Source organism: Gymnoscopelus braueri (genome assembly GCF_963280865.1).
Source record: "Gymnoscopelus braueri genome assembly, contig: SCAFFOLD_43, whole genome shotgun sequence".
Classification (NCBI taxonomy): Eukaryota; Metazoa; Chordata; class Actinopteri; order Myctophiformes; family Myctophidae; genus Gymnoscopelus; species Gymnoscopelus braueri.
In genome coordinates, this window is record NW_027660609.1 from 350,759 (window position 1) to 365,157 (window position 14,399).

Sequence of the window (14,399 nt, forward strand, 5' to 3'; positions counted from 1 at the left end):
TATTGTCTTTTTCATGAATTTATTTTCCTTCTATTTCTAGTTTTGTAATTCAGTTTGTCTTGTCTTCATTCTTTTATTTTTGTTAATTTCATATAATCAAGAGATGACAAAAGATCCACCGCCCCAGGTAAGAGTTTGTTATCACAGTGGATTTCTCCAGTCTTGTGTGGTTTGAGAGGCACACACACACACACACACACACACACACACACAAACACACACACACACACACACACACACACACACACACACACACACACACACACACACACACACACACTGGCACACATCCAAAATGTCATGTCCCCCGCCACCTACTCCTCATATAAATGTGTTGGCACCTAAAATAGTTTCCCCAGTTAAAACATCACCATTACACCACTGCTCTGGGAACAACTAGTAGAACAGCCCCAGATTATCATATGGGACCAACATGTCTGAGATGTAGCTGGGCCCAGAGTCAAAGAGAGATGTTTTGTTTGGAACATGTCACTGCCCTGTCCACTCACCACCTCCAGTTTGGCTTTGAATGCAGGCATTTTATCTGCCAACTTTTTGTTCATTTATGCAAAAAATTACTTAATTTCTATCAATTACACACCCCATGAAGCCTTGAATTCATGGAGATTTGCTGCTCCGCCGGTCATCATATTATTGAGCTTAGGAATGCAACAAAAACAAACATAAATATAGCTGCAAGCAGCGATAAGCGGGGCCAAGAAATGCAGAGAGAAAAAAAAAAGAAGAAACTATAAGTAATATGCACAATAAGCCATAGAAACATATAAGATTAAACTTGAGAGAAAGAAGACCATGCAATTAACAAATGAGCATTTTAAACCCTCACTAACCCTAACCTCAGTAAAACTACGCCTACCCCTAACCTCAAGAAACACTACGTGTAAACCTAAGAATGGCAAATCATGATCACCTCAACACATCGTCGGGGACAGGGATTGAACCAGTGACCTCCGGACTCATAGGCTGCCTCTCTTCTCATTGAGCTAGAGATATGGCCGAGCTAGTAGTGTCCGTTTATATATCTACGTCTTTCCGTCCTTATGAACCAAGCCTCTGTTTCGCTAACTACTCTAGATCACTTGTTCATAAGCCATTTACCAATAGAGAAATTGTATGTCTCCTCTGAACCGAAACTAGTGGAAGTAGCCGATCTACAAGCTCACAAAGCGTTACTATCTGAAAAGTTGTGAGATTGTAGATTGGCTATTTTCACAAGGAAGTATGTCATACAGTACATTGAAAAAACATACTCTCAATTAAGCATTTCAGGTTATCCTTTACAATTGCACATGCATTAATTGATACAATCATGTTGTGTGCAATGCAATTTAAACTAGAATATTCGCAATTCTGGGAAATTGCAAAGTGTGGTTGCGCCGACGCGGGTCGCGGCCGCCGGGACTCGAGGAATACGCTGGGAGGAATACGTTGGAGTCTGCTCCAATTACAGTGTCACGTCACTCCTGATCACTTGCGTTTCATTTTGAGAGGATTGATCCCCCCAGAAATAATATTTTTGCATCAAACGGTTACATTTTGCGTATTTGTGACATGTGATTCAAATTTGGGATTGATCGGACATTTAGTTCGTGATTTTTGGCCTCTTTTGTAAAACAGGCCCCTCCCGCTAACTTTGGAAGCCATTTACGGACGAACGGTATGGACTATCAAAAGTCCGCTTGGAGATGTTTATCGCATGGGTCCAGAGATCATGTGTACCGATTGTTGTGAAATTTCGTCAAAATATGTGGGAGGAGGAGCTAAAAGTGTGTTTAGAAGAAAATTCAAAATGGCAGAAAATCTATCCTGACACAAATGGGCGTGGCCTATATGCGAAGTTGCGTCATGACCCAAGAGATCTAGGGAAAAAAAGATTTTTAAGATGTTTTATTCAAAACGTAAAGTGGGCTTTTATAGGCTTTTATTTTTTTAATAATTTCGCACTAAATTATGAACCTCCCCTCCAAGTGTTGTAACTATAGCCCTTACGGTTTCTGAGAAAAAAATACTTGAATGGGAGTTTTTTCATTTTCCCATTAAAGTGGATGGGGAAATTTAATGCACTAATACATCAATATCAATTAAACTATGTAACCAATCTCTTAGCAAAATACAAGCTCACGATTCCCGGTGAAGCCGGTCATTTTGACATATGGCACTAAATTGGGAAAAATAAACTGTGGCAGGAGTAGCGGCCCGAAATAAAGTTTATCTAGAAATAAAGAATAAAGTTTATCTATTACTTTAGTCTGGTTGCCCTATTCGGGCAACCACACTAATAATAAAGTAGGAAGAGTACTATAGTCTGGTTACCACACTAATGAAGTCTGCATGAGGTGAGGCTTGAACCGGCGACCGGCGTGGTTAAGAGGCAGATGCTGTAGAGAGAAGCCATTGGACCACCAGACCTGAAATTGTGAAAAAGGAGCTCACACAGATGAAAGTTTCACGCAAATTGCTCAGAAATCCTGTGTTGAAGTGTTTTTCAAACTGCTCAATATGGCGGACAATCTAAGGGCGGAGCTTACTATTCAAAGTGATAGATGTGTTCCTCGTGAGTCAAGGCACATGTGTAAGCAAGTTTCATGGCTGTCGGCCAAATGACTTATTCCTGTTTAAAGTTAGCATTTTCAAAAAAATGCTATAGGGCCCCCCTTTGGCCAATTGGAGTAAGATTGGTTTCACTGATATTTGGAATGACCCTATACATTACTGCAAAGTTTCAAAGAAATGTGAGTCTGCATGTATATGTTAGGGGCAGATGAATAAGTCATAAAACTGCAGTATTCATTGGCTCATACAAGCTTAATGTTTTCACTTAGAAAAAATCCAATCCAAGCCATAATTCTGTCGGCATAGGTCTAAAGTACATGTTAGAAAGTTTCGTGCAGATTGCTCAAAAATGGTGGGAGATCTAAAGGTCAGAGGTCAAAAGTCAGACCACAAAAGTTGTTAGGCATGAGGAGACGCATGTGTGTATCAAGTTTCATGGCTGTATGTCAAACAGGGCATGAGTTGTGAGATTCATTTCTTGATCGTTTTTCATGACCATCTACCATATGGCCGAATTTCGTAAAAAGCGTATGCACGGTTAAGCCAGAACTGCGAAAAGTGGCAGAAGAAGGAGAAGAAAAAAACTGCACTGCAGTGCTTGGCCCCGTAATTCAATGCTTCATTGGGTGTGTAATCGATAGAAAATAAGTCATTTTTGGGGTGAACTACTCCTTTAAGCCACTTGTTGAAACCCCATTCAGAATTCAAGAACAAAGGCCACATATTAAGTTTTATGACTTCCTTGGGACAGGACAGGACCCAAAATAGGGTTTTTAAAGAAGGCCGCCCCCAGGAGGGTCAACAAGGGCTTTCCCGCCGGCACCGACACGTTCATTAATCTGTCGGCTGTAAGACTCTCAGATCAAATGGACTTTATGCTAAACGGCCCTTAACCCTCAGGTAATAATATTTGGTTAGTTTCTATGTCCGGTGTCCGGTTCTTACCGTGGATCCCTAATTATAACCTATATCCTCTATTATGACTGTTCTCACAATGAACCTCATGACCTTCAAGGTATATAAAGGAAGGGGGGAGAGTGAAGGCGGTCTTCCAATATTTATATCCTCTGGTCTCTGGCGTGAGACTTAGCGATTTACTCCCCAAAAGTACACTTCCTGCTATAAGGGTACTAATATGGGGGAAACCTACGCTAAAGGACTCCACCAAACCTGTTCCCGATTGCCTTTGTCTTAGAAGTCTCTGGAGAGACAGATAAAGCTTGACTAATATGAGCATGAACTGATGTTGTCCTATTCTTCCTCTGTTAGTTATACTAGACCATACCTGTAGGGGGATATGAGCACCCAAAGTGCACATCCCGTCGTGGAGGCACAGAACACACACAAAAACCCGCGCATATACAGATCTAACAGACGGAGCCGTCCCCCGTCGCCAACACACACGCGCGCGAGCCGTCGCGAGCGCGCACAAACACACACACACACACACACACACACACACACACACACACACACACACACACACACACACACACACACACCACGGTACATCGTCATGCGGCCAGAGCCGTGCTCCGTCTCGAACCCACACACACAGGCGTCGCGCAAACACAAACAATGTACATTCTGACACGTGCCTCCCCAACGTGCATGCGCATGTGCGTGTCCACGCATACACGGCCGCGGACCCAAGTTGTGGTGTGATCACCCCCCCCCCACACACACACACACACACACACACACACACCACGGAGCCGCGACGCAGAATGGAATGTGGCTCCCTGGCGTTGCCATGTTCGCCTATTGTTACCGGTTTAGGGGCAATATTGGTGGTAGTGTGTTTTTGGCGTTGGTTGTGAAAGTGCAGGTGGGTGTGGGGATGCGTTGTGAGCTTGTAGATCGGCTGTTTTCCAAGAGGCAATGTATATGTGTGAAGGCGCTTCGTTTGGCAACCCTGCGCAGCGTGATCTCCCATTGTTTGACACATAAACGCTAATAATAAGCTGAGATTTGATTAAATTGAAAAACGGACTTCGCAGTTGCGTTCAGATGGTAATGGTCAATGGCTGTGTGCAAAATCAGAGCAATTGCTCCAGCCACTGAGGAGAACCGTGCAGCTTCACCACTACAAACAGACAAACAGAGGTTTGTCAAATTATAGGAGGATAGAGCTCCCTAATAATTAGGGCCCGAACACTGCACCAGTGCGAAGCCCTATTGAAATGGCAAAGATGATTCTTCTTCGCACAAATGAATCGCGTTTTTGATGGCCTAAACATACTCAATGCACACACACATCACAAGTGGTGAAAATATTTGTTTCACGTATTTTTTTTAAATTACGTATTTTAATCGTTTAAAAAGGGGTGTGGCCTAATGGCTCAATAGCGCCCTGTATAAAATGTCAACGTTGAAGCCACACAATACGGTTTCACCTACCTGTATGAAGATTGGTACACACCTGTTTCATGTCACGACTTACAACAAAAAAACATCTCTTGGCGCCATGACCTAAACCAAACAGGAAGTCAGACATTTTGAATTTATTGTGGCATTTTCACTAACCTTTGAAAAATCATAGAATATTATTCTTCTCAACGATCCATCCACCGATCGATTTAAATGACATTGGCAAGTCTCAGGGGGAAAAAAGCAGCCGTCGCGATATTCCGTTCCATAGTTATTGGCAGTGGAATGTAGCTAGGTTGTTTTTGCCAAAAAGCTAAAAAAGCAACAGAAAGCAGAGAAAAAGGTATGTTTCTACATTGCCTAATGCACCCTAAACGTGCGTCGCACAGGGCGGACCTGGAATTACGTTAGTTACTGGAGCTACTGTGGAGCTACACATTAGTTCTCCACAAGACACACAAGCCCACGAAATACACCATCTACAATGTACTAACTGAGCATCAATATTAACATTCACCACACTAACGTTCATTGTTGACAAAGTGATTTCACAGCTGCTTCAGCCACGACAACCACGTTAGCGTTAGCTACATGCTAACGGTAAAAGTGCGTTAGCCGCATGCTAACGGCTCATGTTAAGCACCCCTGGGCACTAATCATGCAAATACAACGAACGCTATCACAGTAGTGGACATAAACATTCATTACATCGACAATGTACTAACTGAGCAGCAATATTAACATTCACCACACTAACGTTCATTGTTGACAGTGATTTCACAGCTGCGTCAGCCACGACAACCACGTTAGCGTTAGCTACATGCTAAAGGCTCATGTTAAGCACTCAACGGCTCATGTTAAGCACCCCTGGGCACTAATCATTCAAATACAACGAACGCTATCACAGTAGTGCACATAAACATTCATTCCATTAGCAGGCTGCAGTGACCTAAAAGTCTTGACAATATGAACGTAAAGTAAAATGGTGCCAAAACCTAACCTTATCCTACACTTAACCTCAGTAAAACTATGGCTAACCCTAAACGTATTTCTAACCTTATCCTCAGTAAAACAAATACAAGAACTGCTGGTCCGGGAAAAAAAGGGGGGGGCGTGCGTGTTTTGGGGCGAGTATTCCGGTTACCAATGCCGTCACCCTAGCCGGCTGATCTTTTAACAGCATGTACATTTCCTTTACAAATGAGGGGCTAAATACATGTCATACTCCCCCCCCTTAATTACAGTACATTTAAGGCCCAATACAGCATATTTGATTATTTAGCTATAGACAGATTATTCAAACAGTGGAGATATATATATATATATATATATATATATATATATATATATATATATATATATATATATATATATATATATATATATATATATATATATACACACTGTGTGTGATAGTTTGTGCATCTCAAGTGGTCTGTTTCAGGTTGAAAACCACTGCTAGCCAATACCATACAAAAGAAAGAAAACATTATTCAAAAGCACTCTAGGCATGATATGATTGAAATAACATGACTGTGTTCAACAGGATGATGATGACAACTTGACATCAGATGAGAAAACAGCAGAGAAATGTGAGTTTTTTTTCTGTGACACAAAGTAGTCTCTGTCCTTTAAGTATGATTCAAAGCAGTTTAGGACTGTGCCAAAAAGTCCCACACAATTTTTCAGTCTGTCTAGTAATATATTGTGGTCGACCGTGTCAGAACCAGCACTGAGGTGACTGAGGGCCATCGCAGATTTGTCCCATGGCAGCCAGTATTTACCCAGGGGGCAAACCCCAATTGGGAAATCAGACATGGAATATTGTAAAAGGTTGGTACCCAGAAATTATATCTAGGACCCTCTAGGATCACAACTTGGCTGAACAACCTGGTCAATTAGCTACTGGAAAGCTACAGGATCGGTCCAAACAAGACAAAATATAGCGTATATTAAGCTGGCGTGAGCAGATCCCATCGTTTTCGTTTGTGATTGAATATCTCTAGAAGCAAACTGAGGCCACCTATTGAATATAAGCTTTCAGATGATGTCTGCCAATGTATGGTTAAGCATGTTCCCTCTAAAAGCTGCTAGATGGCACTGTACTGTGTTTGTTGTGTTCAAAATGGGTAAATTTACATACATATTATTTATACATATATTATTATTATTATAGTATTATTGTCTCCGCCAGGCCGAAAGGCATGGCGAGAGAGTATGTTTTGCACCCTGTCCGTCTGTCCGTCCGTATGTCCTGTCTGTCCGTGCCCAGCTAATCTCCGGCACCGTTGGCCCGGTCGCTGCGAAACTGTGCACACACACACTCCCTGGATGCCAATGCAGAACCTCTGCCCCAAATTTTTCACATGGGCCTGTTATAGCGCCACCAGGAGGCCGATTTATGCAAAACCATTTTCTTTATATTACTCCTACAGATTTTATCCAAACGTCATGCAAATCGGTACACAGTATCTCTATAGTCATGTGATCAACACGGATCTGTCCGATTTCCCATAGTCCATCTTCATTGGCTAAGGTTGTCACTTTTTCTAGTTATTATTATTTTATTATTATCATTATTATTATTATTATTATTATTGTCTCCGCCGGAGGCGGAGAGTATGTTTTCGTTTCGTCCCGCCGTGTGTTCACCTCCCTCCTAGCCAAGCTAACATTGGTCAAGCTCCACGTGACACGTGTCAATATGTTGACACCAATGCCTTTGATTGGCTAGAGGGACGCATGACGAAATAAAATCCTATAAATAGGTGTGTCACTTCAAAAAGCCATTTATGTTTTTGAAGTGAGGTAAGACAGGATCAATCAGTCTTGATTGGAACAGTACCTTCCAGTACAAATCACCCGTCCGTGCGTGTGTGTGTCCCGCTGAGAACACCTAACATTGGTCAAGCAAAGGCGCAGAAGGCCAAAGCTAAGAAAGCATACTCACCTACAACAGTAACACAGAAGAGGACTATAGAGTTGAATTGATCCCACAACAAGGCCAAAGTCTTAATACTGTAACAATTGGCCACCTTGATCAAATACATTATGTAGCACTAGAGAAAACTGACATAGATCAAACACACCAATCAACTGCTGAAACTGTTCAAGACAATGAAGATGAAGAAGACAGACAAGCATTAACAAACCAGTCAATTACGACGACTCCCATATGACACATTGCTTCAAGAAGAACATTTTTTAGATTCAGACACTACATATTCAGTCCCCCCTGCAGAACACCAAAAACCACGCGCATTCTACCAAGACGACCCGTTCTACCAAGACGACCCGTGCTATTAAAATAGCACGGGTCTGCTGGCGGAGACTTGTGCTCCGAGGAGCACATTTTCTAGTTATTATTATTATTATTAGTAGTATTATTATTACATTTATTATTACTATTATTATTATTACCCTTATAATAATAGCAACAAAACAAAACAACATAGCAACTTAATAAAAACAGATTGTGCAGGTGAGATTGAGATACAAATTATCTCATTAATAATGAATTAATATGATTGAACTAAAGGACAAAATTAACGCTGATCTGCCTCAAGCTGACAACAAGACAGCAGGAGGCATTGATGCTATTAGCACCATACAGCAGTGGTTTCTTCAAGAAGGTGAAAGATTTGGAACCATTGCTGATCAATACAAAAACCTGCTGCTCAATGATGTGCCTTCCAGCTTTGAGATCATGGTGTGACAGGTAGTGGGCCCAGCCTTAAGTCAGTTGAGCAGGAACAGAGATAAATACCAGCCAAAGTATTTTGAAGTCAGTGAGCAGTACAATGCTTAGTACAGATTAGCTATCAAAACAAACCTTCTGAGCTTCCTCTGCGAGAAATTGTGTTATGAGCCTGCTCTTGGCCCAACTAATCTCTACCTAGGTTGTGGATTTGAAGAAGAGATGAAGAGTGTCATTCTCACAGAAAGCCTTTTATGGATGTTCCTTCTCCAGAATTCACACAGCAGGAGGCTAACACTAGGATAATACTCCACACCCTCTACAGTGTCCAGAGTGAGGGAGTTGACAGAGTTGTCATCCATGCCAATGACACTGACATCCTTACCATGTGCCTGTATGGTGCAAAGTGATCACCTCAGTGATCTACCAAAGCTGTGGGTGAGAACAGCCCAGAATGCATACCTGCCTATACATGACATGGTTGTTGCACTGGCCTGGGACCTTCACAGTGTTGTGCCATGCCCTTCATCCACAGTCTGAGAGGTAGAGATACCGCGAGTTATCCATATTTCACTGGAAAAAAGGCATGGTTCAGATGACCTCCTTAACCAGGAATGAGACCTCAACAATAGCTGTGTAAACACTGGGTCGTGGACCCATTTATTATGGGTTGTGATTAAATAACCCTTTATCATTTTGTTGTCTACATTTTGTTTTTAACCCATTCACTGCCAGGAATTAATTAATTCCGTCTCCGGTCCACTTGCCAGAGAAAACAGCAATTTTACTGTACCTTTGAAAAATCATGGAATATTCTCGGTGACCTCCTTCCTCACGGACATCGGCTGTTTACACGCATGGGGGTCCGGTAGTGTCGGGGGGAAAAATTGTCCGGTCGCGATCCCCCCTTCCAGAGTTATGGCCCTTTGAATGTGGGTTGTTTTTTGAAAACAACAGAAATCCGAGAAAATTTGACTTTTGTAAACCCTTTAACATGGAAGGAGGCGATCTTTTTTTTGTTGTGATCACGTGATTTCTGGGTGTACTCTTCTTCGGTGGTGCTTGGATCATTCACATTTTTTAAAAAAAGTATTTTTCGTCTGTGGCGGTGTGGCCGTTTGGACGTAAACCACATCCATTAAGTCCTTGGCCAGGAATGAAATTAATTATTATTAAATTCAAAGATTAAACAAAGATCTAAACATTTCATAAATGAAAAACAAATTGAAAAAGAAGTCAAAGGAATAACAAAAACGTAAGAAGTGGTGAAAATAGCAGCTCACAATGTGTCACATAGTGACACATTGTGAGCTTGTAGATCGGCTATTTTCACTAGTTTGAAATCAAATTTATCTTTTGAGTCTCGAGCTAAAATGTTTGGGAACCACTTGTGTACACAACCGCAGCTGATCACTTTGAGGATTTTGATATGGGATAGGTCTACACACTGCAACAATTGAGAGCAGTGACATTATAGCAGTGACTCAGAAAAGGACTAGAAAGCAAAAATAGCTGCTATGACAATACCATTGATACCCATATTTGATGGACTGATGGGCAACAATGTCAATATGTAGTTAATAACCAAGAAACAAGTATTAGAGTGAATGCAATGTTTTGCCACCAGGGATTTTGCATCTTTCATGATCAAAATAGGATATTTTTCATTCAAAACAGAGACATAAATAATTTGGCAGCGAGAGAAAAAAAAACAATTCTGCATGCTGTGTGTCAACTCCCAGTAGAAAACTTTATTGAGGACTAAGACAACATTTCGACCGCAACTGGGTTTTCATCAGGTCTAACTGAAACAAGCTAAGACAGTGGGCAGAGCCCCAATCATACACAGATGTAGTCATCAACACACTTCCCCACACACCAGATCTATAAACCCAAGCTGCACTAGCTGGTGACTCGTTGTAGGTCTATAGGTCTGGGAAAAACAATTACTGCAATAAGTCCAATCAGTAAGATAACAGTCATCCAATCAAAAGGGGAGCTTCCCTTGGGACTTTATTTTAATTTGGCAGTAACAGCTTAAAGGTTCTATGACATTCATTTTCACTTTTTTTATTTTGTATGGTTTTTGGGGGGGTTTATGACCTCAATTACACCCAAAAAATCTGAACTTTGAACATTCAGTGGATTTTCTGTGGTCTGGGGTATTCTGAATAATTAGGCTGAAAAGTAATCTGAGCTTGGCCCTTCGGCAGTGATGTCACAGCCGATTAATCCCGCCCACTCTCCTCCTAGCCCCTCCCCTAACCACGCGATTAGCTAATCGCAAAGGCTGCTTTTTTTTTTTCATAACATTCATTCCCACATTAATATTAATCCCAGAGCACCCTTGTCTTGACTTGTCTCCTTCTCTCCAGAGTGGCTGCCTCTCTCTGCAGGGAGTGAGGGGGCAGCGAGTCTCTCCCCCCTCTCCCTCCGCCTCCGTGTCCCTCTCCGTCTCCGGTGGCTATAATTATAGTTTGTCGAACGGCCATGTTGCGCTAAAGTCCGCAACACGGCCGGTGCACTAAGGTCCGCGATGCAGTGCGTAGTGGTAAAGTGTTCTTTTCGGTGCGACACAACTAAGCAGAAGTCAGACTTAAAACGTAAATAAATCATTTGAAGGCAATCCTGCTTTGTAAAAAACACCAGAGCAATATTCTTCTTCTCCAATAATCAACAAGCTCTGTTCCGTCTCTGTTATGCTTCCCCCTTTCCACAACAGCTTTGTTCTTTAGTTCCTATCTATTTTTGTTTCTGTAAGTGTAACTTATATTTTTTCCCATCATTATTATTATGAACTTCGTATCTTTGTCACTTTTGTATTCTGAGTTTTTGACTTTCCAAGGAGTAGTGAAAACAATGAACAGTATAGGAGAGGACTTTGCCTTGTGATTGATTGAATATTTTATTAGGCAATACAATTAAACATCACAATTACATTTATAATACTTTGTCTAAAAGACAAAAACAAGTTTTACATTTTAGTTGAATGTTAATCTACATAAGCTAAATACTGGATATCAGTACATTTGCTGTTGTGCAAAGTGCTTCTGGAGCCATAAGTGAAAGACCTACTTATTTCACTGTTGTGTTTACACAAAAAGTTCATTATTTGTTTACTTTTTATTTTATTTATATTGAACTTCATTTCAGAAAGTGCTGCTCTTCTTGAGTCATAAGTTAATAACTTAACAAGTTCAATGTTGGGTTGTTTACAAGAAGAAGCTATTTCTATTCCAGATAAATGTTTAAATATGTAAAAAAAAAAAAAAAAAAAAAGAAAAGTACTTCGAAGCAATGAAGCAATTAATATCTTCTCATCCTTATTTATTAGAATCTAGAACAGTAAATAATATTCCATTACTTCCAGTTACTTTTTAAACGTACACAGTGAATACTAAACTGATTTAAAAAAAAAAAAAATTATTAAAATTAAGACATTTGAAAAAATCGCAAATCAAATTGCAATCGCAATGTCAGTCAGAAAAATCGCAATTAGATTATTTCTCAAAATCGTTAAGCCTTACTTACAGTACAGAACACCTTCAATTAACACTTGCATGACGGCAGTATGGCCAACTACCACACAGATGGACTTCAGACGGACTTCAGATCAAATGTACAGTGTTTTTCCTGCGATTCCATTGGCCACTCTCTCCCCTCGGTGCTCCACACGCTCTGACACCTTCTGCCCAGCCTGTAGAAGTACGTGCAATGACCAATATCACCCTCGGTGCACCACGGTGGATTCGAAGCCACTACCTCCCCACACAGGCAGGCACTTTACCACTGCGCCACCCGAGCGCATTACAAGATATGATTAATCATACTTACAATAATATCAAAAACCAACCACCATTAAGTCATCAATAATGTTTATAGAATATGTTTTAGTGAATTAAAAGTACTGTTTAGAGACTGGAGTTTTGGGACCAGAGTTTATCGACGCAATTACCGTTTTGTGGCCCGTGAGGACGCCGATCTATTAGTGTGCTATTTAATATCATATCATATCATATCATATATATATATATATATATATATATATATATATATATATATATATATATATATATATATATATATATATATATATTCCTCCAACACATTTTGTCTAAACATCACGCAAATCGGTACACATTGTCTATAGTCATGTGATCAAGCCGGATCTGCCAGATTTTTGAGCGGTGCCAGCCGCTCCAACAAGAGACCAAGTGTGTTTGTCCATATGTCTTTATGAGCACGGCAACAACAGCTGCAGCTGATTGCAACACAAAGATGCAACCAGTTACACTAATTAAACACAAACAGGAGACAGTGCAACAAATGTGCCACTTAAAGACATGCACACAAACACACACACACACACACACACACACACACACACACACACACACACACACACACACACACACTAAAATGACTGATCTACCATTTGAGTAAATGCACTTCAAGTGCTTAAAAGTAACTAAAGTGACTACAAAGTTACTATAGTGGGTAAAAAGTAATCACATTGAGTAATAAGTTGTTAAAATTAGTAAAAAATGCTTAACTCTGTAACTGCCCAGAGTACATAGTGTAATAGTCACCCACTGCCAGTGAAAACGAGCGATTTTACTCGGATCTCGGAAGTCCCAAAAAAATTTTTTATCCGCTCGCAGTAATCCATTGCACAGCTGTGGCCAGTTGAATGTGCCTTGTTTTTGCTGCAAGAGAAACGGAGATATAGGCATTTTCCCACAGGATATAAACAGGAAGTAAACAAGATGTTTTTGTTTGTTTTTTACTTCCGGGTCAATTCCGGGTCTGTTGTCATCTGGGAGTGAAAGCATCATCCATAGGGTAGTGAACAGCGCCATCTGGTTGAAAACTACTGAAAACACAAAATCTCGTCATTCTCGTCGTTGGCAGGCAAATAGTTAACACATTCCCTGCCATTGACGCAGATCTACGTCAATAAAAAAACATGTTTTTAGTGATTACGCTAGAGGGCGCCCTTTGCCAACCTATGAATGATCCCTTGACTGCGAGAGAACGATAGAACCAGAAATGACGTCATCCCCCCAAAAATATCTCTTTCTACTCCTATGTTATGAGATTTAGAAAAACACATCTAGCTCGGATTTCTTCTGACAGACTGCGTTTTTTTTATGAAAACCATAGTCAACTGCCGATAACAACAGAACAGACAATTGCGGTTAAAATGTTTTTGTTCCGGTGGATGGAAGAGCGCAAATAGAGTAATACCGCCTGAATACCAGCACCCTAGGGGTGTGCCGATATATCGTCCCACGATATATCACGATACGTTTTTGTGACGATATGTATCGTTTTGGCGTTTTTTGCGATAATAGTAATGCAAAAACTGAAGTATTTGTTTGCATTTGCTTCCCCCCCCATATATTTCCGTAATAAAAATGTGCCATATATCGTATCGTATCGATATCCTGAGCCCAATATCATGTATTGTATCGTGAAATTAGTGTATTGGCACACCCCTACAGCACCCCCACATCAAATAGATCAGTACTGCCTGAATACCAGCGCCCACACATCAAATAATAATAATAATGAATTGCATTTTTATAGCGCTTTTAAAGTGCTCAAAGCACTTTACAATGGTTCATTCATTCATACAGGGGGGGAACATTGGGAAGTGAAGCGGTGAACAGTCAGCGCCAGCATCACTCACTTACTTTTCCCACATTCACACACCAATGTGGCAAGCTAGCGTTGACCGATTCATTGGAGGCAATGT

General features: G+C 40.8%; 1 protein-coding gene across 1 annotated transcript in view; it reads left to right on the forward strand.

Moving 5' to 3' along the window:
* LOC308081385 (uncharacterized protein) overlaps positions 1–14,399 on the forward strand; it is a gene marked incomplete at its 5' end in the record, with an annotated part of 143,138 nt that overhangs the window by 41,763 nt on the left and 86,976 nt on the right. The window contains 2 exons of the mRNA XM_080457759.1: positions 102–127; positions 6,491–6,536. Coding sequence (XP_080313885.1) covers positions 102–127; positions 6,491–6,536 — 72 coding nt within the window. The remainder of the gene's footprint in view (positions 1–101; positions 128–6,490; positions 6,537–14,399) is intronic.